Source organism: Petromyzon marinus, chromosome 78 (genome assembly GCF_048934315.1).
Source record: "Petromyzon marinus isolate PM22_M1 ecotype Great Lakes invasive population chromosome 78, UKy_Petmar_22M1.pri1.0, whole genome shotgun sequence".
Lineage (NCBI taxonomy): Eukaryota > Metazoa > Chordata > Hyperoartia > Petromyzontiformes > Petromyzontidae > Petromyzon > Petromyzon marinus.
This window is the reverse complement of record NC_133744.1, coordinates 4,687,049-4,711,958: the sequence shown is the minus strand read 5'-3', so window position 1 is coordinate 4,711,958 and position 24,910 is coordinate 4,687,049. Positions and strand designations below refer to the sequence as shown.

Below are 24,910 nucleotides of genomic sequence, written 5' to 3'. Positions count from 1 at the left end.
CCGTGTCTCGCTAGCGGTAGACCAGCCCCGTGTCTCGCTGCCGGTAGACCAGCCCCGTGTCTCGCTAGCGGTAGACCAGCCCCGTGTCTCGCTGCCGGTAGACCAGCCCCGTGTCTCGCTACCGGTAGACCAGCCCCGTGTCTCGCTGCCGGTAGTCTAGCCCCGTGTCTCGCTGCCGGTAGTCTAGCCCCGTGTCTCGCTGCCGGTAGACCAGCCCCGTGTCTCGCTGCCGGTAGACCAGCGCCGTGTCGCTAGCGGTAGACTAGCCCCGTGTCTCGCTGCCGGTAGGCTAGCCCCGTGTCTCGCTAGCGGTAGACTAGCCCCGTGTCTCGCTGCCGGTAGACTAGCCCCGTGTCTCGCTGCCGGTAGACTAGCCCCGTGTCTCGCTGCCGGTAGACTAGCCCCGTGTCTCGCTACCGGTGGACTAGCCCCGTGTCTCGCTGCCGGTAGTCTAGCCCCGTGTCTCGCTGCCGGTAGACCAGCCCCGTGTCTCGCTACCGGTAGACCAGCCCCGTGTCTCGCTAGCGGTAGTCTAGCCCCGTGTCTCGCTAGCGGTAGTCTAGCCCCGTGTCTCGCTAGCGGTAGACTAGCCCCGTGTCTCGCTAGCGGTAGTCTAGCCCCGTGTCTCGCTGCCGGTAGACCAGCCCCGTGTCTCGCTGCCGGTAGACCAGCCCCGTGTCTCACTAGCGGTAGTCTAGCCCCGTGTCTCGCTAGCGGTAGACCAGCCCCGTGTCTCGCTGCCGGTAGACCAGCCCCGTGTCTCGCTAGCGGTAGACCAGCCCCGTGTCTCGCTAGCGGTAGTCTAGCCCCGTGTCTCGCTGCCGGTAGTCTAGCCCCGTGTCTCGCTGCCGGTAGACCAGCCCCGTGTCTCGCTACCGGTAGACCAGCCCCGTGTCTCGCTAGCGGTAGTCTAGCCCCGTGTCTCGCTAGCGGTAGTCTAGCCCCGTGTCTCGCTAGCGGTAGACTAGCCCCGTGTCTCGCTGCCGGTAGACCAGCCCCGTGTCTCGCTGCCGGTAGACCAGCCCCGTGTCTCGCTAGCGGTAGTCTAGCCCCGTGTCTCGCTAGCGGTAGACCAGCCCCGTGTCTCGCTGCCGGTAGACCAGCCCCGTGTCTCGCTAGCGGTAGACCAGCCCCGTGTCTCGCTGCCGGTAGACCAGCCCCGTGTCTCGCTACCGGTAGACCAGCCCCGTGTCTCGCTGCCGGTAGTCTAGCCCCGTGTCTCGCTGCCGGTAGTCTAGCCCCGTGTCTCGCTGCCGGTAGACCAGCCCCGTGTCTCGCTGCCGGTAGACCAGCGCCGTGTCGCTAGCGGTAGACTAGCCCCGTGTCTCGCTGCCGGTAGGCTAGCCCCGTGTCTCGCTAGCGGTAGACTAGCCCCGTGTCTCGCTGCCGGTAGACTAGCCCCGTGTCTCACTGCCGGTAGACCAGCCCCGTGTCTCGCTGCCGGTAGACTAGCCCCGTGTCTCGCTGCCGGTAGACTAGCCCCGTGTCTCGCTACCGGTGGACTAGCCCCGTGTCTCGCTACCGGTAGTCTAGCCCCGTGTGTCGCTGCCGGTAGTCTAGCCCCGTGTCGCTAGCGGTAGACTAGCCCCGTGTCGCTACCGGTAGACTAGCCCCGTGTCGCTAGCGGTAGACTAGCCCCGTGTCGCTAGCGGTAGACCAGCCCCGTGTCTCTAGCGGTAGACTAGCCCCGTGTCTCGCTGCCGGTAGACCAGCCCCGTGTCTCGCTACCGGTAGACCAACCCCGTGTCTCGCTACCGGTAGTCTAGCCCCGTGTGTCGCTGCCGGTAGTCTAGCCCCGTGTCGCTAGCGGTAGACTAGCCCCGTGTCGCTACCGGTAGACCAGCCCCGTGTCTCTAGCGGTAGACTAGCCCCGTGTCTCGCTGCCGGTAGACCAGCCCCGTGTCTCGCTACCGGTAGACCAGCCCCGTGTCTCGCTGCCGGTAGACCAGCCCCGTGTCTCGCTGCCGGTAGACCAGCCCCGTGTCTCGCTACCGGTAGACCAGCCCCGTGTCTCGCTGCCGGTAGACTAGCCCCGTGTCTCGCTGCCGGTAGTCTAGCCCCGTGTCTCGCTACCGGTAGGCCAGCCCCGTGTCTCGCTAGCGGTAGACTAGCCCCGTGTCTCGCTACCGGTAGACTAGCCCCGTGTCGCTAGCGGTAGACTAGCCCCGTGTCTCGCTGCCGGTAGACTCGCCCCGTGTCGCTAGCGGTAGACTAGCCCCGTGTCTCGCTGCCGGTAGACTAGCCCCGTGTCTCGCTGCCGGTAGACTAGCCCCGTGTCACTAGCGGTAGACTAGCCCCATGTCGCTAGCGGTAGACTAGCCCCGTCTCGCTACCAATAGACCAGCCCCGTGTCTCGCTAGCGGTAGACTAGCCCCGTGTCTCTAGCGGTAGACTAGCCCCGTGTCTCTAGCGGTAGACTAGCCCCGTGTCACTAGCGGTAGACTAGCCCCGTCTCGCTACCGATAGACCAGCCCCGTGTCTCGCTAGCGGTAGACTAGCCCCGTGTCTCTAGCGGTAGACTAGCCCCGTGTCTCTAGCGGTAGACTAGCCCCGTGTCGCTAGCGGTACGCCGGCCCATAGGGTTGGATCTCTGCGGCGTTCAGGAGGTCCGGTGGACCGGTGGCTCTGGTGTTTGTGTGTGGAGGAGGAGAGGCTGCCACTCCTCTGTCGGGAGCTGGACAGGTACCGCCTGGATCTCTGCGGCATTCAGGAGGTCCGGTGGACCAGCTCTGCTGTTTGTTTAGTGGAGAGGCTGCCACTCGTCTGTCAGGAGCTGGACCGGTACCGCCTGGATCTCTGCGGTATTCAGGAGGTCCGGTGGACCGGCTCTGGCTCCTGCCACCATGAGGGGTGGACAGTCCTCTACTCGGGGCAGCAGACTGCCAAACAACAGGGAGTGGCTCTTCTTCTGAACAAAAGTATGAAGGGGGCGTGGGAGCGTGGCGGTGAGGTGTGGGAAGCTGTAAGCCCCAGGCTACTTTGGGCTCGCCTTCCCATCAACCGGAGGCGAGGAGTGGTGGTCATGGTTACTTATGTCCCCACCGAAGACGAACATCCGTGGAGGGATGGAGGCAAGGCGGTTGTTGTATGTCTCAGTGTGTGTGTGTCTATGTGTGTCTCTGTGTGTGTATCTGTATCTGTGTGTGTCTCTGTGTTTGTGTGTGTGTGTCTGTGTGTCTATGTCTGTGTGTGCCTCTGTGTGTGTGTTTGTGTGTCTATGTCTGTATCTGTGTGTGTATCTGTATCTGTGTCTGCGTGTGCATCTGTGTGGGTATCTGTGTCTGTGTTTGTGTCTGTGCGTGTGTCTGTATCTGTGTGTCTGTGTGTGTGTGTCTGTCTATGTCTGTATCTGTATCTGTGTGTGTATCTGTGTCTGTGTGTGTATCTGTGTATCTGTGTGTGTGTGTGTGTCTGTGCGTGTGTCTGTATCTGTGTGTCTGTGTGTGTGTGTCTGTGTCTATGTCTGTATCTGTGTGTGTATATGTGTCTGAGTGTGTATCTGTGTGGGTATCTGTGTCTGTGTGTATCTGTGTATCTGTGTGTCTGTGTGTGTCTGTGTCTGTGTCTATGTCTGTATCTATGTGTGTATCTGCGTGCGTGTGTGTGTCTGTGTGTGTGACTGTGTCTGTGTGTGTCTGTATCTGTGTGTGTATCTGTGTCTCTGTGTCTTCTCGGCCACGGTCATTCCCTCCCTTCTCTACGCTTGCGAAACGTGGACCCCCCTAATGGAACATCTTCGCCGGTTAGAAACATTTAGGCTGGCCTGCCTACGATCCATCCTGGGTTTAACCAGACTGGATTGTGTGAGGAGCTCACAAATCCTTGAAAGATCTGGGCAGGGTCCCATCGGTGAGCTCCTCCGGCAGGCAAGGCTGCGATGGCTGGGTCATGTAGCCCGCATGCCCAGCCACCGCATGCCGAAACAGCTTTTGTTCGGCCGGATTGAGGGGGCTAAGCGGGCGCGGCACGGGCTGGAGAAGAGATGGAGTGACGTGGTACAGGAGGACGTGGAGCTGAGTGGACTTGCCGATGACTGGTACCAGCGGTGTCAAGTTCGGCCTCTGTGGAGGAGGCTCGTGAAGGATGCTACTGGGCAGTTGGAGGCAGTCGCCCTCCAACAACAACGGAGGGCGGAGGAGCGACGCTCAGAACAACGAGCGGAGCGCCGGGTGGCTAAAGCACAGCAGGTTGGCACAGTAGGGGGCACAGGTGGTGCATCAGCTCAGTCAGTCGACCCGTGGCACCTGCTGGGTCTGCCCCGTGATCTCCTGCCAGCGGGCGTTCGACACTTCACGTGGCCTCAGGGTGCACATAGCCTGGCACAAGCGTCGTGGTGACGTCACCGCCACTTAGTGGCGAATGGCGGTTGTTGTTGTTGTTGTTGTGTGTGTCTGTCTGTGTGTGTGTATCTGTGTGTGTATCTGTCTGTGTGTGTGTATCTGTGTGTGTGTGTGTCTGTGTGTGTGTATATCTGTGTGTATCTGTGTGTATCTGTCTGTGTGTGTGTATCTGTGTATCTGTGTGTGTGTGTATCTGTGTGTGTATCTGTGTGTGTGTGTATCTGTGTATCTGTCTGTCTGTGTGTGTGTGTGTGTATCTGTGTGTGTATCTGTGTGTGTATCTGTGTGTGTGTGTGTATCTGTGTGTGTATCTGTGTATCTGTGTGTGTGTGTATCTGTGTGTATCTGTCTGTCTGTGTGTGTATCTGTGTGTGTATCTGTGTGTGTGTATATCTGTGTGTGTGTGTATCTGTGTGTATCTGTCTATCTGTGTGTGTATCTGTGTGTGTATCTGTGTGTGTGTCTGTGTGTGTATCTGTGTATCTGTGTGTGTGTGTATCTGTGTGTATCTGTCTGTCTGTGTGTGTATCTGTGTGTGTATCTGTGTGTGTGTATATCTGTGTGTGTGTGTATCTGTGTGTATCTGTCTATCTGTGTGTGTATCTGTGTGTGTATCTGTGTGTGTGTGTATCTGTCTATCTGTGTGTGTATCTGTGTGTGTATCTGTGTGTGTGTCTGTTCCAGGCTGTGTCACTAACAGCGTTCCCATCGGCCCTGGCGTCTGCTGCGTCCTGAGTGTCCAGGCTCTCTCCCGCTCCCTCCTGGCTCCCGTCGTGTGGCTCGTCGCAACATTCCTCCGCGGGAACTACTACGAATGTGGAGCCAGCGAATTCCAGGTGACCGGTTGGAGTCCGGATCTCGGGGTGTAGCAGAGACTCGGGCTGTAGTAGAGACTCAGGGTGACTCGGGGTGTAGCAGAGACTCGGGGTGTAGCAGAGACTCAGGGTGTAGTAGAGACTCAGGGTCTAGTAGAGACTCAGGGTCTAGTAGAGACTCGGGGTGTAATAGAGACTCAGGGTGTAGTAGAGACTCAGGGTGTAGTAGAGACTCAGGGTGTAGTAGAGACTCAGGGTCTAGTAGAGACTCAGGGTGTAGTAGAGACTCAGGCTGTAGTAGAGACTCAGGGTGACTCAGGGTGTAGTAGAGACTCGGGGTGTAGTAGAGACTCAGGGTGTAGTAGAGACTCAGGGTGTAGTAGAGACTTAGGGTGTAGCAGAGACTCAGGGTGTAGTAGAGACTCAGGGTCTAGTAGAGACTCAGGGTCTAGTAGAGACTCGGGGTGTAATAGAGACTCAGGGTGTAGTAGAGACTCAGGGTGTAGTAGAGACTCAGGGTGACTCAGGGTGTAGTAGAGACTCAGGGTGTAGTAGAGACTCGGGGTGTAGTAGAGACTCGGGGTGTAGTAGAGACTCAGGGTGTTGTAGAGACTCAGGGTGTAGTGGAGACTCAGGGTGTAGTAGAGACTCAGGGTCTAGTAGAGACTCAGGGTGTAGTAGAGACTCAGGGTGTAGTAGAGACTCAGGGTCTAGTAGAGACTCAGGGTGTAGTAGAGACTCAGGGTGTAGTAGAGACTCAGGGTGTAGTGGAGACTCAGGGTGTAGTAGAGACTCAGGGTCTAGTAGAGACTCAGGGTCTAGTAGAGACTCAGGGTGTAGTAGAGACTCAGGGTCTAGTAGAGACTCAGGGTCTAGTAGAGACTCAGGGTGTAGTAGAGACTCAGGGTCTAGTAGAGACTCAGGGTGTAGTAGAGACTCAGGGTGTAGTAGAGACTCAGGGTGTAGCAGAGACTCAGGGTCTAGTAGAGACTCAGGGTGTAGTAGAGACTCAGGGTCTAGTAGAGACTCAGGGTCTAGTAGAGACTCGGGGTGTAATAGAGACTCAGGGTGTAGTAGAGACTCAGGGTGTAGTAGAGACTCAGGGTGACTCAGGGTGTAGTAGAGACTCAGGGTGTAGTAGAGACTCGGGGTGTAGTAGAGACTCGGGGTGTAGTAGAGACTCAGGGTGTTGTAGAGACTCAGGGTGTAGTGGAGACTCAGGGTGTAGTAGAGACTCAGGGTGTAGTAGAGACTCAGGGTCTAGTAGAGACTCAGGGTGTAGTAGAGACTCAGGGTGTAGTAGAGACTCAGGGTGTAGTAGAGACTCAGGGTGTAGTAGAGACTCAGGGTGTAGTGGAGACTCAGGGTGTAGTGGAGACTCAGGGTGTAGTAGAAACAACGGAAGGCGGAGGAGCGACGCTCACAACAGCGAGCGGAGCGCCGGGTGGCTAAAGCACAGCAGGTTGGCACAGTAGGGGGCACAGGTGGTGCATCAGCCAGTCATCTCAGTCAGTCGACCCGTGGCACCTGGGTCTGCCCGGTGACCTCCTGCCAGCGGGCGTTCGACACTTCACGTGGCCTCAGGGTGCACATAGCCTGGCACAAGCGTCGTGGTGACGTCACCGCCACTCAGTGGCGAATGGCGGTTGTTGTTGTTGTGTGTCACTGTGTGTGTGTCACTGTGTGTGTGTGTGTGTCACTGTGTGTGTCACTGTTTGTCACTTTGTGTGTGTGTCACTGTGTGTGTCACTGTGTGTGTGTCACTGTGTGAGTGTCACTGTGTGTGTCACTGTGTGTGTCACTGTGTGTGTGTCACTGTGTGTGTGTCACTGTGTGTGTCACTGTGTGTGTCACTGTGTGTGTGTCACTGTGTGTGTGTCACTGTGTGTGTGTCACTGTGTGAGTGTCACTGTGTGTGTCACGGTGTGTGTGTGTCACTGTGTGTGTGTCACTGTGTGTGTCACTGTGTGTGTGTCACTGTGTGTGTGTGTCACTGTGTGTGTGTCACTGTGTGTGTCACTGTGTGTGTGTGTCACTGTGTGTGTGTCACCGTGTGTGTGTGTCACTGTGTGTGTCACTGTGTGTGTCACTGTGTGTGTCACTGTGTGTGTGTGTCACTGTGTGTGTCACTGTGTGTGTGTGTCACTGTGTGTGTGTGTCACTGTGTGTGTGTCACTGTGTGTGTCACTGTGTGTGTGTGTCACTGTGTGTGTGTCACCGTGTGTGTGTGTCACTGTGTGTGTCACTGTGTGTGTCACTGTGTGTGTGTGTCACTGTGTGTGTGTGTCACACTGTGTGTGTGTCACCGTGTGTGTCACTGTGTGTGTCACACTGTGTGTGTCACTGTGTGTGTGTCACTGTGTGTGTGTCACTGTGTGTGTGTGTCACTGTGTGTGTGTCACTGTGTGTGTGTCACTGTGTGTGTGTCACACTGTGTGTGTGTCACTGTGTGTGTCACTGTGTGTGTGTCACCGTGTGTCACACTGTGTGTGTGTGTGTGTCACTGTGTGTGTGTGTCACACTGTGTGTGTGTGTCACACTGTGTGTGTGTGTCACACTGTGTGTGTGTGTCACACTGTGTGTGTGTGTCACACTGTGTGTGTGTGTCACACTGTGTGTGTGTCACTGTGTGTGTGTGTCACTATGTGTGTCACTGTGTGTGTGTGTCACTGTGTGTGTGTTACACTGTGTGTGTGTGTCACTGTGTGTGTCACTGTGTGTGTGTGTCACTGTGTGTGTGTCACTGTGTGTGTCACTGTGTGTGTCACTGTGTGTGTGTGTCACTGTGTGTGTCACTGTGTGTGTGTGTCACACTGTGTGTGTGTCACACTGTGTGTGTGTGTCACACTGTGTGTGTGTGTCACTGTGTGTGTGTCACACTGTGTGTGTGTGTCACACTGTGTGTGTGTGTCACTGTGTGTGTGTGTCACTGTGTGTGTGTCACACTGTGTGTGTGTGTCACTGTGTGTGTGTGTCACTGTGTGTGTGTCACACTGTGTGTGTGTGTCACACTGTGTGTGTGTCACTGTGTGTGTGTGTCACTGTGTGTGTGTGTCACTGTGTGTGTCACACTGTGTGTGTTACTGTGTGTCACTGTGTGTGTCACTGTGTGTGTCACTGTGTGTGTCACTGTGTGTGTGTCACACTGTGTGTGTGTGTGTCTAGAGTGGCGTGTGGGTGTTTGCCCACCCCAACGTGAGCCAGCTGCTTCCCCGTGAGTCTCTGGCACGTGTTCCCTGCGACTCGCTCAGGCTCAGCTCCTGGCTCAGCGTCGAAGATGAGCGGGAAATTCGCTCCACGCTCATGGACAAGATGCAGTTCGAGTCAGAGGTCAAACTCGCTCAGTCGTTCAGCCAGTCAGTCGCTCGCTCAGTTAGTCACTCAGTTAGTCAGTCACTCAGTCACTCACATAGTCACTCAGTTAGTCACTCACACGCTCACACGCTCACTCACTCACTCACGTAGTCACTCAGTCATTCATTCACTCACTCGCTCATTCACTCACTCACGTAGTCACTCAGTTAGTCAGTCACTCAGTCACTCACTCAGTCACTCAGTCAGTCACTCATTCAGCCGCTCACTCACTCAGCCACTCAGTCATTCACTCACTCACTCACCCACGTAGTCACTCAGTCACTCACTCACACGCTCACTCACTCACTCAGTCAGTCACTCAGTCAGTCACTCACTCACACGCTCACTCACTCAGTCACTCACTCACTCAGTCACTCACTCACGTAGTCACTCAGTTAGTCACTCACTCACAGGCTCACTCACTCACGTAGTCACTCAGTCACACGCTCACTCAGTCACTCACTCAGTCATTCACTCAGTCACTCACTCAGTTAGTCACTCAGTCAGTCAGTCAGTCACTCAGTCACTCACTCACACGCTCACTCAGTCACTCAGTCACTCACTCAGTCATTCAGTCAGTCACTCACTCAGTTAGTCACTCAGTCAGTCAGTCACTCACTCACTCACTCACCCACTCACTCACTCACTCACCCACTCACCCACCCACTCACTCACTCACTCACCCACCCACCCACTCACCCACCCACTCACCCACCCACCCACTCACTCACCCACTCACTCACCCACTCACTCACCCACCCACCCACTCACCCACCCACCCACCCACTCACTCACCCACTCACTGACCCACTCACTCACTCACCCACTCACTCACTCACCCACCCACTCACTCACCCACCCACCCACCCACTCACTCACCCACTCACCCACTCACTCACTCACTCACCCACCCACCTACTCACCCACTCACCCACCCACTCACCCCCTGATACTGTTGCAGGTAATGGGCTGGGTCCTGCTGCTACTCAGCGCCCTAGTGGCGTTCATCCTGCGCCTGATGTCTCTCTGTCAGTCGCCTGTGCCGTCCCTCCAGCTGCAGTACTGGAGGGTTTACACGCGGGCTGAGAGAGACACCTTCAGCGCTGAGGCACAGGTAGACACCGGGGAGACACGGGGGAGACACGGGGAGACACGGGGAGACAGGAGGAGACACGGGGAGACAGGAGGAGACACGGGGAGACACGGGGAGACACGGGGAGACACGGGGAGACACGGGGAGACAGGGAGAGACACGGGGAGACACGGGGGCTGAGAGAGACACCTTCAGCGCTGAGGCACAGGTAGACACCGGGGAGACACGGGGGAGACACGGGGAGACACGGGGGCTGAGAGAGACACAGGGAGACACGGGGAGACACGGGGAGACACGGGGAGAGACAGGGAGAGACACGGGGAGACACGGGGGCTGAGAGAGACACCTTCAGCGCTGAGGCACAGGTAGACACCGGGGGGAGACACGGGGGCTGAGAGAGACACGGGGAGACACGGGGAGAGACACGGGGAGACACGGGGAGACACGGGGAGAGAAAGACACCTTCAGCGCTGAGGCACAGGTAGACACGGGGGGGAGAGACACGGGGAGACACGGGGAGACACCAGGGGGAGACACCAGGGGGAGAGACACGGGGGGAGACACGGGGAGACACGGGGGCTGAGAGAGACACCTTCAGCGCTGAGGCACAGGTAGACACCGGGGAGACACGGGGGAGACACGGGGAGACACGGGGAGAGACACGGGGAGACAGGAGGAGACACGGGGAGACACGGGGAGACACGAGGAGAGACAGGGAGAGACACGGGGAGACACGGGGGCTGAGAGAGACACCTTCAGCGCTGAGGCACAGGTAGACACCGGGGAGACACGGGGAGACACGGGGAGACACGGGGAGAGACAGGGAGAGACACGGGGAGAGACACGGGGAGACACGGGGAGAGACAGGGAGAGACACGGGGAGACACGGGGGCTGAGAGAGACACCTTCAGCGCTGAGGCACAGGTAGACACCGGGGAGACACGGGGAGACACGGGGAGACACGGGGGCTGAGAGAGACACGGGGAGACACGGGGAGACACGGGGAGACACGGGGAGAGACAGGGAGAGACACGGGGAGACACGGGGGAGAGACACGGGGAGACACGGGGGCTGAGAGAGACACGGGGAGACACGGGGAGAGACACGGGGAGACACGTGGAGACACGGGGGAGAGACACGGGGAGAGAGACACCTTCAGCGCTGAGGCACAGGTAGACACCGGGAGACATGGGGGGAGACACGGGGAGACACAGGGGCTGAGAGAGACACGGGGAGACACGGGGAGAGACACGGGGAGACACGGGGAGAGACACGGGGAGAGACACGGGGAGAGACACGGGGAGAGACAGGGTCTTAGAAAGACACCTTCAGCGCTGAGGCACAGGTAGACACCGGGAGACATGGGGGGAGACACGGGGGGACACAGGGGCTGAGAGAGACACGGGGAGACACGGGGTCTGAGAGAGACACGGGGAGACGCGGGGTCTGAGAGAGACACGGGGAGACACGGGGTCTGAGAGAGACACCTTCAGCGCTGAGGCACAGGTAGACACCGGGAGACATGGAGAGACACGGGGAGACAGGAGGAGACACGGGAGACACCCACTCACCCACCCACCCACTCACTCACCCACTCACTCACTCACCTAACCACTCACCCACTCACTCACTCACTCACCCACCCACTCATTCACCCACCCACTCACCCACCCACTCAACCACCCACCCACTCATTCACCCACCCACTCACCCACCCACTCAACCACCCACCCACTCACTCACCCACCCACTCACTCACTCACTCACCCACCCACCCACCCACTCACCCACTCACTCACCCACCCACTCACCCACCCACCCACCCACCCACCCCACCCCTCCCCCCCCCGCCAGGCCCACGCACTGCATCTGGCCAGGCAGAACGTCGCCGCTTTCCTCGGCACCGCCACCACCGCCTCCGCCGCCTCTCCCGGCGGCTACCGTGCCGTGCCGAGCCCCGAGAAGGATGAGGAGGAGGATGAGGAGGCTGGTGGTGACGGAGGAGGTCCACCGTCTCCGCCTGCCCGCCCCGGCTACCGCACGCCCAGCGAGGCCGACTGGCGGCAGGCCTCGCGACCGTTCACCGTGGCTGCCGGTAGTGGCAGCTGGAGTTACTCGGCGCTTCACCGATGGGCGATGGACAGGCGCGGCGGTGGTGGTGGTGGCGGTGGTGGTGGTGGTGGCGGTGGTGGTGGTGGTGGTGGATCCGAGATGGTTCCTCTCGTGGCAGACGAAGTTGACGGGGAAGGCCGGGTACTCGGGAAGGCTGCCTTGCGCCTGAACGAGTCTACGCTTTAGTGGGTGGGTGGGTGGGTGGGTGAGTGGGTGGGTGGGTGAATGAGTGGGTGGGTGAGTGGGTGAGTGAGTGGGTGGGTGGGTGAGTGAGTGAGTGAGTGGGTGGGTGGGTGGGTGGGTGGGTGAGTGGGTGAGTGGGTGGGTGAGTGGGTGGGTGGGTGGGTGGGTGGGTGAGTGGGTGGGTGGGTGGGTGGATGAGTGGGTGGGTGAGTGTGTGGGTGAGTGGGTGAGTGAGTGGGTGGGTGGGTGGGTGGGTGAGTGGGTGAGTGAGTGGGTGGGTGGGTGAGTGGGTGGGTGGGTGAGTGGGTGAGTGGGTGGGTGAGTGGGTGGGTGGGTGAGTGGGTGGGTGGGTGAGTGGGTGAGTGAGTGGGTGAGTGAGTGGGTGGGTGGGTGGGTGAGTGGGTGAGTGAGTGGGTGAGTGAGTGGGTGGGTGGGTGGGTGAGTGAGTGAGTGGGTGAGTGGGTGAGTGAGTGGGTGTGTGGGTGAGTGGGTGAGTGAGTGAGTGTGTGGGTGAGTGGGTGAGTGAGTGAGTGAGTGGGTGGGTGAGTGGGTGAGTGAGTGGGTGGGTGAGTGAGTGAGTGAGTGGGTGGGTGAGTGAGTGTGTGGGTGAGTGGGTGAGTGAGTGGGTGTGTGGGTGAGTGGGTGAGTGAGTGAGTGTGTGGGTGAGTGGGTGAGTGAGTGAGTGAGTGGGTGGGTGAGTGGGTGAGTGAGTGAGTGGGTGGATGGGTGAGTGGGTGGGTGAGTGAGTGAGTGAGTGGGTGAGTGGGTGATTGAGTGGGTGAGTGAGTGAGTGGGTGAGTGAGTGAGTGTGTGGATGAGTGGGTGAGTGAGTGGGTGGGTGGGTAGGTGGGTGAGTGGGTGAGTGAGTGAGTGGGTGAGTGGGTGGGTGAGTGAGTGAGTGGGTGAGTAAGTGGGTGGGTGAGTGGGTGGGTGAGTGCGTGAGTGGGTGAGTGGGTGAGTGAGTGGGTGGGTGGGTGGGTGAGTGAGTGGGTGAGTGGGTGAGTGAGTGTGTGGGTGAGTGGGTGAGTGAGTGGGTGAGTGGGTGAGTGGGTGGGTGAGTGAGTGAGTGGGTGAGTGAGTGAGTGGGTGAGTGAGTGAGTGTTTGGGTGAGTGGGTGAGTGAGTGGGTGTGTGGGTGAGTGGGTGAGTGAGTGAGTGAGTGGGTGGGTGAGTGGGTGGGTGAGTGAGTGAGTGAGTGGGTGAGTGGGTGAGTGAGTGGGTGAGTGAGTGAGTGGGTGAGTGAGTGAGTGGGTGAGTGGGTGGGTGGGTGAGTGAGTGGGTGGGTGAGTGAGTGGAGTGAGTGGGTGAGTGGTGAGTGAGTGGGTGAGTGGGTGGTGAGTGGGTGGGTGAGTGAGTGAGTGAGTGAGTGGGTGAGTGGGTGATTGAGTGGGTGAGTGAGTGAGTGGGTGAGTGAGTGAGTGTGTGTGGGTGGGTACAGCAAAACAACCCCCTACCTCCTCGTGATGCTGGACGGCAACGCTGTGGTGGACAATGCTGTGGTGGGCAGTGCCTTGGGGAGAGGGGGGCCAGGCGTCTATGACGTCTCCTGGCCAAACCCCAATTGGTGGAGCCAGGAGATTGAATATCTACCCTCGGGGCTCCTCCAGAAACAACGAAAAGCCACTACGGGTGGCCACGTGGAATGTTCGAACGCTCACTGCGGAGGAGAGGCTGCCACTCCTCTGTCGGGAGCTGGACCGGTACCACCTGGATCTATGCGGCATTCAGGAGGTCCGGTGGACCGGTTCTGGCTCCTGCCACCATGAGGGGTGGACAGTCCTCTACTCGGGGCAGCAGACTGCCAAACAACAGGGTGTGGCTCTTCTTTTGAACAAAATAATTAAGGGGGCGTGGGAGCGTGGCGGTGAGGTGTGGGAAGCTGTAAGCCCCAGGCTACTTTGGGCTCGCCTTCTCATCAACCGGAGGCGAGGAATGGTGGTCGTGGTTACTTATACCCCCACCGAAGATGAACATCCGTGGAGGGATGCAGGCAAAGCCGATGAGTCAGATGCCTTCTATGACCTCCTGTCACAGGTGCTGGCTAAAGTGGCCCCTCGGGATAGAGTCATCTTGTTGGGTGACTTCAATGCCCGAGTTGGTCATGATGCTGGCACCTGGTCTGGAGTGATTGGAGGGCATGGGCCAGATCAGCTCAATAACAACGGTAGGAGGCTACTAGATTTTTGTGCAGCCCATGGGCTTGTAATTATCAACACGCTGTTCCGGCATCGGCGCATCCACAGAACATCTTGGATGTATGCCGGGTCCAAGCAAGAACATCTGCTGGACTACATAGTGATGGACCAGCGGATGCGAGCCCATGTCCTTGACACCAGGACCTACCGTGGAGCTGATCTGCCCTCTGACCATCGACTAGTCATCTGTAAGATGCGCCTGCCATTCTTCCACTCCGGTGGTGGGTGTACACCCAGGACCCCATTCCAACCTAAAGTGGCCTGGTCTCAGCTAGCTGATGAAAGTTGCGAGAATTTCATCATCGCTTGCGGCTGGGATTGGCATCGTCCCCGACTCCTCCTGATGTCGAGGGTAAATGGGCGAGGTTTAGGACTGTGACTCATGCAGCTGCAATGGCTGCTTTGGGTACGCGGTCCAGACCTCCCCAGAGACCCTGGCTGACAGAGGAGGTGTTCAAGCTGGCTGAGAAAAAGCGACAGGCCCACTGTCATCGGCTACAGAATCCCACGTCAGAGAATGAGGAGGCTTATCGCAGCCTTCGCTCGGAGGTTCGGAGAGCCGTGAGGCGCTGCAAGGATGGGTGGTGGTCGCGGGTTGCTGAGGAGATGGAGTCTGCCTCAATGGCCCGTGATCACAAATCGCTCTTTAACTACATCAAAAAAGTAACCTGCAGCGCCACACCTATTACCATCATTAGGGGAAAAAACGGTGTTCCAATCTCTGACCCCCAGGAACAGGTTTGCAGATTTGCTGAGCATTTCTGTGAGGTCCTGGGGAGGGGAAATCCCTCAGCCAGGAAAACATCGTGGCACAAAGTGGGGATGACCCTGCTGAGGCTGCGTTGCCTCAAATATTAGAAGTCACCCCCTGTGAGTGGCTGGCTGAGGTGCCATCTGTTGAGGAAGTACTGAGGGCGATCCGGAGTCTGAGACCAGGAAAGGCAGCGGGCAGAGATGATCTCCCAAGCGAAATGCTGAGGGAGGGTGGCGTTTGTGCACAGACTTCCCTATGTGACATCATAACAACAGTCTGGACCACTGGATGGGTTCCGCAGGATTGGAAGGATGCCCTGGTGGTCCCCCTCTTTAAGAAGGGGGACCGCACAGACTGTAACAACTACAGGGGCATCTCACTCCTCAGTGTGCCGGGAAAGGTTATGGCAAGGATTATTCAATATCGCCTTGCCAGGCACGCTGAGGAGAGGCTTGCGGAGCCCCAATGCGGTTTCAGGAAAGGGCGGTCCTGCACAGATGCCATATTTTCTGTCCGTCTGCTACAGCAGAGGTGTAGGGAATTCCAACAAGACCTACATCTCTGCTTAATTGACCTGGTCAAGGCCTATGATACCATCAGTAGGCCTGGGCTCTGGGTTGTTCTTCGTGCTTTTGGAGTACCTGACCCTCTGCTCACGATCATTAAGTACATGACCCTCTGCTCACGATCATTAAGGACCTTCATGATGGTGAGCGGGCCCGGGTAAAACTACGTGGCCGGGAGTCAGAGCCATTCCCTGTACACCTTGGGGCGCGACAGGGATGTCCTCTGGCTTCCACATTATGTAACATCTATTTTGACCACGTAGTTCGTGAAGCCTTCGATGGCTGTACCGGGGGAATCTCCATCTGGTACAGATACAATGGGAGGATAAAGCACGGCAAGTTGGCACAGTAGGGGGCACAGGTGGTGAACCTAGCCTGGCACAGTAGGGGGCACAGGTGGTGCATCGGCCACTCATCTCAGTCGACCCGTGGCACCTGCTGGGTCTTTCCCGTGACCTCCTCCTGCACCTAGCCTGGCACCTGCTGGGTCTGCCCCATGACCTGCCAGCGGGCGTTCGACACTTCATGTGGTAGCCTCACGTGCACCTAGCCTGGCACAAGCGCCGTGGTGACTTCACCGCCACTTAGTGGCGAATGGCGGTTGTTGTTGTGTGTGTGTCTGTGTGTGTCTGAGTGTGTGTGTGTCTGTGTGTGTCTGTGTGGGTGTCTGTGTGTGTCTCTGTGTGTCTGTGTTTGTGTGTCTCTGGGTGTATGTGTCTGTGTGTGTATGTGTCTGTGTGTCTGTGTGTGTGTCTGTGTGTCTGTGTGTGTGTCTATGTGTCTCTATCTGTGTGTCTCTGTGTGTCTGTGTGTGTGTCTGTGTGTCTGTGTGTGTGTCTGTGTGTCTCTGTGTGTGTGTCTCTGTGTGTGTGTCTGCGTGTGTCTGTGTGTCTCTGTGTATGTCTGTGTGTGTGTTTCTGTGTGTCTCTGTGTTGTTGTCTCTGTGTGTCTGTGTGTGTCTGTGTGTGTGTCTATGTGTCTCTGTCTGTGTGTCTATGTGTCTCTGTCTGTGTGTCTGTGTCTCTGTGTGTCTCTGTGTGTGTCTCTGTGTGTGTGTCTATGTGTCTCTGTGTGTGTATGTCTGTGTCTCTGTGTGTGTCTGTGTGTGTGTGTGTCTCTGTGTCTCTGTGTCTGTGTGTGTGTCTATGTGTCTCCGTGTGTCTCTGTGTGTCTCTGTGTGTGTGTGTGTGTCTGTCTGTGTCTCTGTGTCTGTGTGTGTGTCTATGTGTCTCCGTGTGTCTCTGTGTGTCTCTGTGTATGTGTGTGTGTGTGTCTCCGTGTGTCTCTGTGTGTGTGTGTCTCTGTGTGTGTATGTCTCTGTGTGTCTCTGTGTATGTGTGTGTGTGTGTCTCCGTGTGTCTCTGTGTGTGTCCGTGTGCCAACCCGCTGCATTCTATCCGCCCGGCTCTCCGCTCGTTGCCGTGAGCGTCGCTCCGTTGCCCTGCGATGTTGCTGAAGGAGCGCGACTGCCTCCAACTGGCCAGTAGCAATCTTGATTTGAAGCGTTCGCGACTTGAGCAATCCACTCCCTCTGTTTCTCTCGGTAAAGTCACGTAGGTAGAAAAAAATAATACATTTTTTTTTAAGTAAAATGTATCGCAACAGTGGAGCTGCTGATCCAGGAAGAAACGCAGCGAGAGAGCCGTTGCAACAAGGAGGTTGAATTTTGATTCGTAGCTTTTCGTTAACTGCAGGGATTCATATTGTTGGTTCTTTCGGTAAAGTCACCACCGCGTTAGATGGGGGAAAACAGTAAAATAATAAAAATGTAAAACAATAAAATTATTATTGTTGGTTCTTTCGGTAAAGTCACCACCGCGTTAGATGGGGGAAACAATAAAATAATAAAAATATAAAACAATACAATTATTATTCTTGATTCTTTCGGTAAAGTCACCACCGCGTTAGATGGGGGAAACAATACAATAATAAAAATATAAAACAATAAAATTATTATTCTTGGTTCTTTCGGTAAAGTCACCACCGCGTTAGATGGGGGAAACAATAAAATAATAAAAATATAAAACAATAAAATTATTTTGATTTAAAGCTTTCGTGACTGCAGCAATTCATATTCCCAGTCTTTTCGGTAAAGTCACGTTGAAGAGAAACAACAAAATAACAAAATATATATAAAACAATAAAAATTCTCACGACGTTTCGACCATAACTCAAACGGTCATCATCAGGTGTGTCGGTTTGCATAAATTTATTTTGAAAACGGCATATTTATTTATATATATAAATAATGCGCGTGACGCAAACGTTATTTTTATATAAATAAATAAATATGCCGTTTTCAAAATAAATTTATGCAAACCGACACACCTGATGATGACCGTTTGAGTTATGGTCGAAACGTCGTGAGAATTTTTATTGTTTTATATATATTTTGTTATTTTGTTGTTTCTCTTCAACGTGACTTTACCGAAAAGACTGGGAATATGAAATAAAATTATTATTCTTGGTTCTTTCGGTAAAGTCACCACCGCGTTAGATGGGGGAAACAATAAAATAATAAAAATATAAAACAATAAAATGATTGTAAAACAATAAAATTATCATTCTTGGTTCTTTCACTAAAGTCACCACCACGTAGAAGGGAAACAATAAAATAATAAAAATATAAAACAAAATTCTCACGACGTTTCTACTGCAACACAAAGCAGCAATCATCATCATCAGGTGTGACAACCACAGCAAGGATAAAATAATAAAAATATAAAACAATAAAATTATTATTCTTGGTTCTTTGGGTAAAGTCACCACCACGTTAGATAGGGAAACAATAAAATAATAAAAATATAAAACAATAAAATTATTATTCTTGGTTCTTTGGGTAAAGTCACCACCACGTTAGATAGGGAAACAATAAAATAATAAAAATATAAAACAATAAAATTATTATTCTTGGTTCTTTGGGTAAAGTCACCACCGCGTTAGATAGGGAAACAATAAAATAATAAAAATATAAAACAATACAATTATTATTCTTGGTTATTTGGGTAAAGTCACCACCACGTTAGATAGGGAAACAATAAAATAATAAAAATATAAAACAATAAAATTATTATTCTTGGTTCTTTGGGTAAAGTCACCACCGCGTTAGATATGGAAACAATAAAATAATAAAAATATAAAACAATAAAATTATTATTCTTGGTTATTTGGGTAAAGTCACCACCACGTAGAAGGGAAACAATAAAATAATAAAAATATAAAACAATAAAATTATTATTCTTGGTTCTTTGGGTAAAGTCACCACCACGTTAGATAGGGGAAACAATAAAAAATAATAAAAATATAAAACAATAAAATTCTCACGACGTCTAGACTGCCTTCTCTCAACGCGGTTTTAGCGGTCACATTGTGAACAAGAACCACCCTCGGACGATGTCTACGGCATCGTCTTTGACGCTGATTGTGTGTGTGTGTGTAGGTGTGTGTGTGTGGGTGTGTGTGTGTGTAGCTGTGTGTGTAGGTATGTGTGTGTGGGTGTGTGTGTGTAGGTGTGTGTGTGGGGAGCGGTAGTGTAGCGGTTAGCGCTACGCTGCGCTATGAACCTGGCGACCCGGGTTCGATTCCCGCTCACGGCCAACACCAGTGACGATTATCTGAACCGATCCCGGGCCTCCCCTAGGTCGACTCAGCCTCAAATGAGTACCTGGTGCGGTGTGTAAACATCGTCACTGGGGAGACAAAGGCGGTCGGGCGTGGTGCTGGCCACCCACCCCCTCGTGTACCGTTCCGGCCTTCATAGGTGCTCGCTAAACAGCACTTGCCCCTACAGTCTGTTAAGGCTATATGGGGGATCTTTGTATCTTTGTTGTGTGTGTGTGTCACTGTGTGTGTAGTCCGGCAAAACAACCCCCTACCTCCTCGCGGTGCCGGACGGGCAACTCTGTCGTGGACAGTGCTGTGGGGGGAGGGCCAATTTTGATTGGCTCCTCCCCTCATGGCGTCTGTGTCCACCACAGGGGCTAAACGGGGGCTCTGGACGGGTGCGAGGGGCTGGTAACCCCTCCACCTTCAATTAATTACCACGAAACCACGAGTAAAACTGAAATATGTAACTAATAAGCTTGTGCCGGAGGCCCCTGGGGGCCAGGCGTCTATGACGTCTCCTGGCCAAACCCCAATTGGCGGAGCCAGGAGATTGAATATCTACCCTCGGGGCTCCTCCAGAAACAACGAAAAGCCACTACGGGTGGCCACGTGGAATGTTCGAACGCTCACTGCGGAGGAGAGGCTGCCACTCCTCTGTCGGGAGCTGGACCGGTACCGCCTGGATCTGTGTGGTATTCAGGAGGTCCGGTGGACCGGTTCTGGCTCCTGCCACCATGAGGGGTGGACAGTCCTCTACTCGGGGCAGGAGATTGCCAAAGAACAGGGTGTGGCTCTTCTGTTGATCAAAAGAATGAAGGGGGCGTGGGAGCGTGGCGGTGAGGTGTGGGAAGCTGTAAGCCCCAGGCTACTTTGGGCTCACCTTCCCATCAACCGAAGGCGAGGAATGATGGTCGTGGTTATTTATGCCCCCACCGAAGATGAACATCCGTGGAGGGATGCAGGCAAAGCAGATGAGTCAGATGCCTTCTATGACCTCCTGTCACAGGTGCTGGCTAAAGTGGCCCCTCGGGATAGAGTCATCATGTTGGGTGACTTCAATGCCCGAGTTGGTCATGATACTGGCACCTGGTCTGGAGTGATTGGATGGCATGGGCCAGATCAGCTCAATAACAACGGTAGGAAGCTGCTAGATTTTTGTGCAGCCCATGGGCTTGTAATTACCAATACGCTGTTCCGGCATTGGCGCATCCACACAACATCATGGTTTCATGCCGGGTCCAAGCAAGAACATCTGCTGGACTACATAGTGACGGACCAGCGGATGCGAGCCCATGTCCTTGACACCAGGACCTACCGTGGAGCTGATCTGCCATCTGACCATCGACTAGTCATCTGTAATATGCGCCTGCCATTCTTCCACTCCGGTGGTGGGTGTACACCCAGGACCCCATTCCAATTTAAGGTGGCCTGGTCTCAGCTAGCTGATGAAAGTTGCAAACCTGAATTTAATCATCGCTTGCGGCTGGGGTTGGCATCGTCCCCCACTCCTCCTGATGTCGAGGGTAAATGGGCGAGGTTTAGGACTGTGACTCATGCAGCTGCAATGGCTGCTTTGGGTACGCGGTCCAGACCTCCCCAGAGACCCTGGCTGACAGAAGAGGTGTTCAGGATGGTTTAGAAAAAGCGACATGCCCACTGTCATCGGCTACAGAATCCCACGTCAGAGAATGAGGAGGCTTACCGCAGCCTTCGATCGGAGGTTCGGAGAGCCGTGAGGCGCTGCAAGGATGGGTGGTGGTCGCGGGTTGCTGAGGAGATGGAGTCTGCCTCAGTGGCCCGTGATCATAAATCTCTATTTAACTCCATCAAAAAGTAATCTGCAGTGCCACACCTATTACCATCATTAGGGGAAAAAACGGTGATCCAATCTCCGACCCCCCGGAACAGGTTTGCAGATTTGCTGAGCATTTCTGTGAGGTCCTGGGGGAGGGAAAATCCCTCAGCCAGGAAAACATCGTGGCACAAAGTGAGGATGACCCTGCTGAGGCTGCGGTGCCTCAAATATTGGAAGAAGTCACCCCCTGTGAGTGGCTGGCTGAGGTGCCATCTGTTCAGGAAGTACTGAAGGCAATCCGGAGTCTGAGACCAGGAAAGGCAGCGGGCAGAGATGATCTCCCAAGCGAAATGCTGAGGGAGGGTGGCGTTTGTGCACAGACTGCCCTATATGAGATCATAACAACGGTCTGGACCACTGGACGGTTTCCGCAGGATTGGAAGGATGCCCTGGTGGTCCCCCTTTTTAAAAAGTTATTACAGTCTGTGCGGTCCCCCTTTTTAAAAAGTCTGTGCGGTCCCCCCTTTTTAAAAAGGGGGACCGCACAGACTGTAACAACTACAGGGACATCTCACTCCTCAGTGTGCCGGGAAAGGTCCTGGCAAGGATTATTCAGCATCGCCTTGCCAGGCACGCTGAGGAGAGGCTTGCAGAGCCCCAATGCGGTTTCAGGAAAGGACGGTCCTGCACGGATGCCATATTTTCTGGCAGTCTGCTACAGCAGAGGTGTTGGGAATTCCAACAAGACCTACATCTCTGCTTAATTGACCTGGTCAAGGCCTATGATACCATCAGTAGGCCTGGGCTCTGGGTTGTTCTTCGTGCTTTTGGAGTCCCTGACCCTCTGCTCACGATCATTAAGGACCTTCATGATGGTGAGCGGGCCCGGGTAAAACTACGTGGCCGGGAGTCAGAGCCATTCCCTGTACACCTTGGGGTGCGACAGGGATGTCCTCTGGCTCCCACATTATTTAACATCTATTTTGACCACGTAGTTCGTGAAGCCTTCAATAGCTGTACCGGGGGAATCTCCATATGGTACAGATATAATGGGAGGCTGATCGATGCCCGGGTGCGGTCAAGGGATGGCTCCCTATTGCTCAACCACGTTATGTATGCCGATGATTTGGTAATCGCTGCTCATTCAGAGGAGGAGTTGGAGACGCTGCTGCTGAGACTGGAGCGTCCCACTAAGAGGTGGGGCCTTACCATCAGCCCCACCAAAACTAAGCACCTGCCTGGGTATTTTGTACCATCGGACACTCCACCCCAACAACTCCCAATCGGTGATGGGGCAGTTGTGGAGAGAATGGAGAATTTCCCATACCTGGGCAGTGTGCTTATGACCGGCTCCAGTTTAACAGCAGAGGTCTCACTCCGACTCATTCGAGCGGCAATATCTTTTCATCGGTTGTGTAACGCTGTGTGGAAGCTTCCTGGTCTGTTGCTCCGCACTAAGCTTCGGGTCTTCTCGGCCACGGTCATTCCCTCCCTTCTCTACGCTTGCGAAACGTAGACCCCCCTAATAGAACATCTTCGCCGGGTATAAACATTTAGGCTGGCCTGCCAACGATCCATCCTGGGTTTAACCAGACTGGATTGTGTGAGGAGCTCACAAATCCTTGAAAGATCTGGGCAGGGTCCCATCGGTGAGCTCCTCCGGCGGGCAAGGCTGCGATGGCTGGGTCATGTAGCCCGCATGCCCAGCCACCGCATGCCGAAACAGCTTTTGTTCGGCCGGATCGAGGGGGCTAAACGGGCGCGGCACGGGCTAGAGAAGAGATGGAGTGATGTGGTACAGGAGGACGTGGAGCTGAGCGGTCTTGCCGATGACCGGTACCAGCGGTGTCAAGATCGGCCTCTGTTGAGGAGGCTCGTGAAGGACGCTACTGGGCAGTTGGAGGCAGTCGCCCTCCAACAACAACGGAGGGCGGAGGAGCGACGCTCAGAACAACGAGCGGAGCGCCGGGTGGCTAAAGCACAGCAGGTTGGCACAGTAGGGGGCACAGGTGGTGCATTAGCCAGTCATCTCAGTCAGTCGACCCGTGGCACCTGCTGGGTCTGCCCCGTGACCTCCTGCCAGCGGGCGTTCGACACTCCACGTGGCCTCAAGGTGCACATAGCCTGGTACAAGCGTCGTGGTGACGTCACCGCCACTTAGTGGCGAATGGCGGATGTTGTGTAAGTGTGTGTGTATGTGTGTGTCTGTGTGTGTGTGTAGGTGTGTGTGTCTGTGTGTGTGTCTGTGTGTGCGTGTGAGTGTATGTCTGTGTGTGTGTGTGAGTGTGTGTCTGTGTGTGTGAGTGTGTGTCTGTGTGTGTGTGTCTGTGTGTGTCTGTCTGTGTGTGTCTGTGTGTGTGTGTAGGTATGTGTCTGTGTGTGTGTAGGTGTGTGTGTGTGTCTGTGTGTGTGTCTGTGTGTGTGTCTGTGTGTGGGTCTGTGTGTGTGTGTCTGTGTTTCGTCACGTTACCAATCTTTCCGCAGTCAAAGGTCACCGAACATCTAATCAGCACCACAGACAAGGAAGGAAGCCTCAAATAGCCTCTAACAGTATGCAGGGGCAAGTGCAGTTACACTCAGACACAGACAAAGGTCCCCGTGTAACCCACTCACTCACCCACTCACCCACCAACCCACTCACCCACTCACTCACTCATTCACCCACTCACTCACCCACTCACTCACTCACTCACCCACTCACTCATCCACTCACCCACCCACTCACCCACTCACCCACTCACCAACTCACTCACCCACTCACTCACTCACTCACCCACTCACTCACTCACTCACCCACCCACTCACTCACTTACTCACCCACTCACTCACCCACTCATTCACCCACTCACTCACTCACTCACCCACCCACTCACTCACTTACTCACCCACTCACCCACTCACCCACCAACCCACCCACTCACTCACCCACCCACCAACCAACCCACCCACCCACTCACCCACCCACCCACTCACTCACTCACTCACCCACTCACTCAACCACTCACTCACCCACTCACCCACTCACTCACCCACTCACTAACTCACCCACCCACCCATCAACCCACTCACTCACCCACCCACCCACCAACCCACTCACTCACTCACCCACACACTCACCCACTCACCCACTCACTCACTCACTCACCCACCCACTCACTCACCCACTCACTCACTCACCCACTCACCCACTCACTCACTCACTCACCCACCCACTCACTCACCCACCCACTCACTCACCCACTCACTCAATCACTCACCCACTCACTCACTCACCCACCCACTCACTCACTTACTCACCCACTCACTCACCCACTCATTGACCCACTCACTCACTCACTCACCCACCCACTCACTCACTTACTCACCCACCCACCCACTCACTCACCCACCCACCAACCAACCCACCCACCCACTCACCCACCCACCCACTCACTCACTCACTCACCCACTCACTCACCCACTCACTCACCCACTCACCCACTCACTCACCCGCTCACTCACTCACCCACCCACCCATCAACCCACTCACTCACCCACCCACCAACCCACTCACTCACTCACCCACACACTCACCCACTCACCCACTCACTCACTCACTCACCCACCCACTCACTCACCCACTCACTCACCCACTCACCCACTCACTCACCCGCTCACTCACTCACTCACCCACCCACCAATTCACCCACTCACCCACCTACCCACTCACTCACCAATTCACCCACTCACTCACCAATTCACCCACTCACTCACTCACCCGCTCACTCATTCACCCATTCAAACACTCATCCACCTACCCACTCACTCACCCACTCACCAACCCACACACCCACTCAACCTCCGACCCACCTACTCACTCAGCCACACACTCACTCAGCCACCCAATCATTGAGTCACCCACCCACTCACCCACCCACTCACCCACCCACTCACCCACTCACCCAGCCACTCACCCACTCACTCACCAATTCACCCACTCACCCACCCACTCACCCACTCACCCACCCACTCACCCACTCACCCACCCACTCACCCACTCACCCAGCCACTCACCCACTCACTCACCAATTCACCCACTCACCCACCCACCCGCTCACC

The 24,910-nt window shown here is 55.2% G+C and overlaps 1 protein-coding gene across 1 annotated transcript in view; it reads left to right on the top strand.

Moving 5' to 3' along the window:
• The window catches only part of LOC116937561 (calcium homeostasis modulator protein 2-like), a 46,882-nt gene extending 34,982 nt beyond the window's left edge, over nucleotides 1-11,900 (top strand). The window contains exons 3-6 of the mRNA XM_076056879.1: nucleotides 5,025-5,176; nucleotides 8,321-8,485; nucleotides 9,471-9,623; nucleotides 11,457-11,900. Of these exons, the coding sequence (XP_075912994.1) occupies nucleotides 5,025-5,176; nucleotides 8,321-8,485; nucleotides 9,471-9,623; nucleotides 11,457-11,900 (914 nt within the window). The remainder of the gene's footprint in view (nucleotides 1-5,024; nucleotides 5,177-8,320; nucleotides 8,486-9,470; nucleotides 9,624-11,456) is intronic.
• Nucleotides 11,901-24,910: the final 13,010 nt, after the last annotated feature.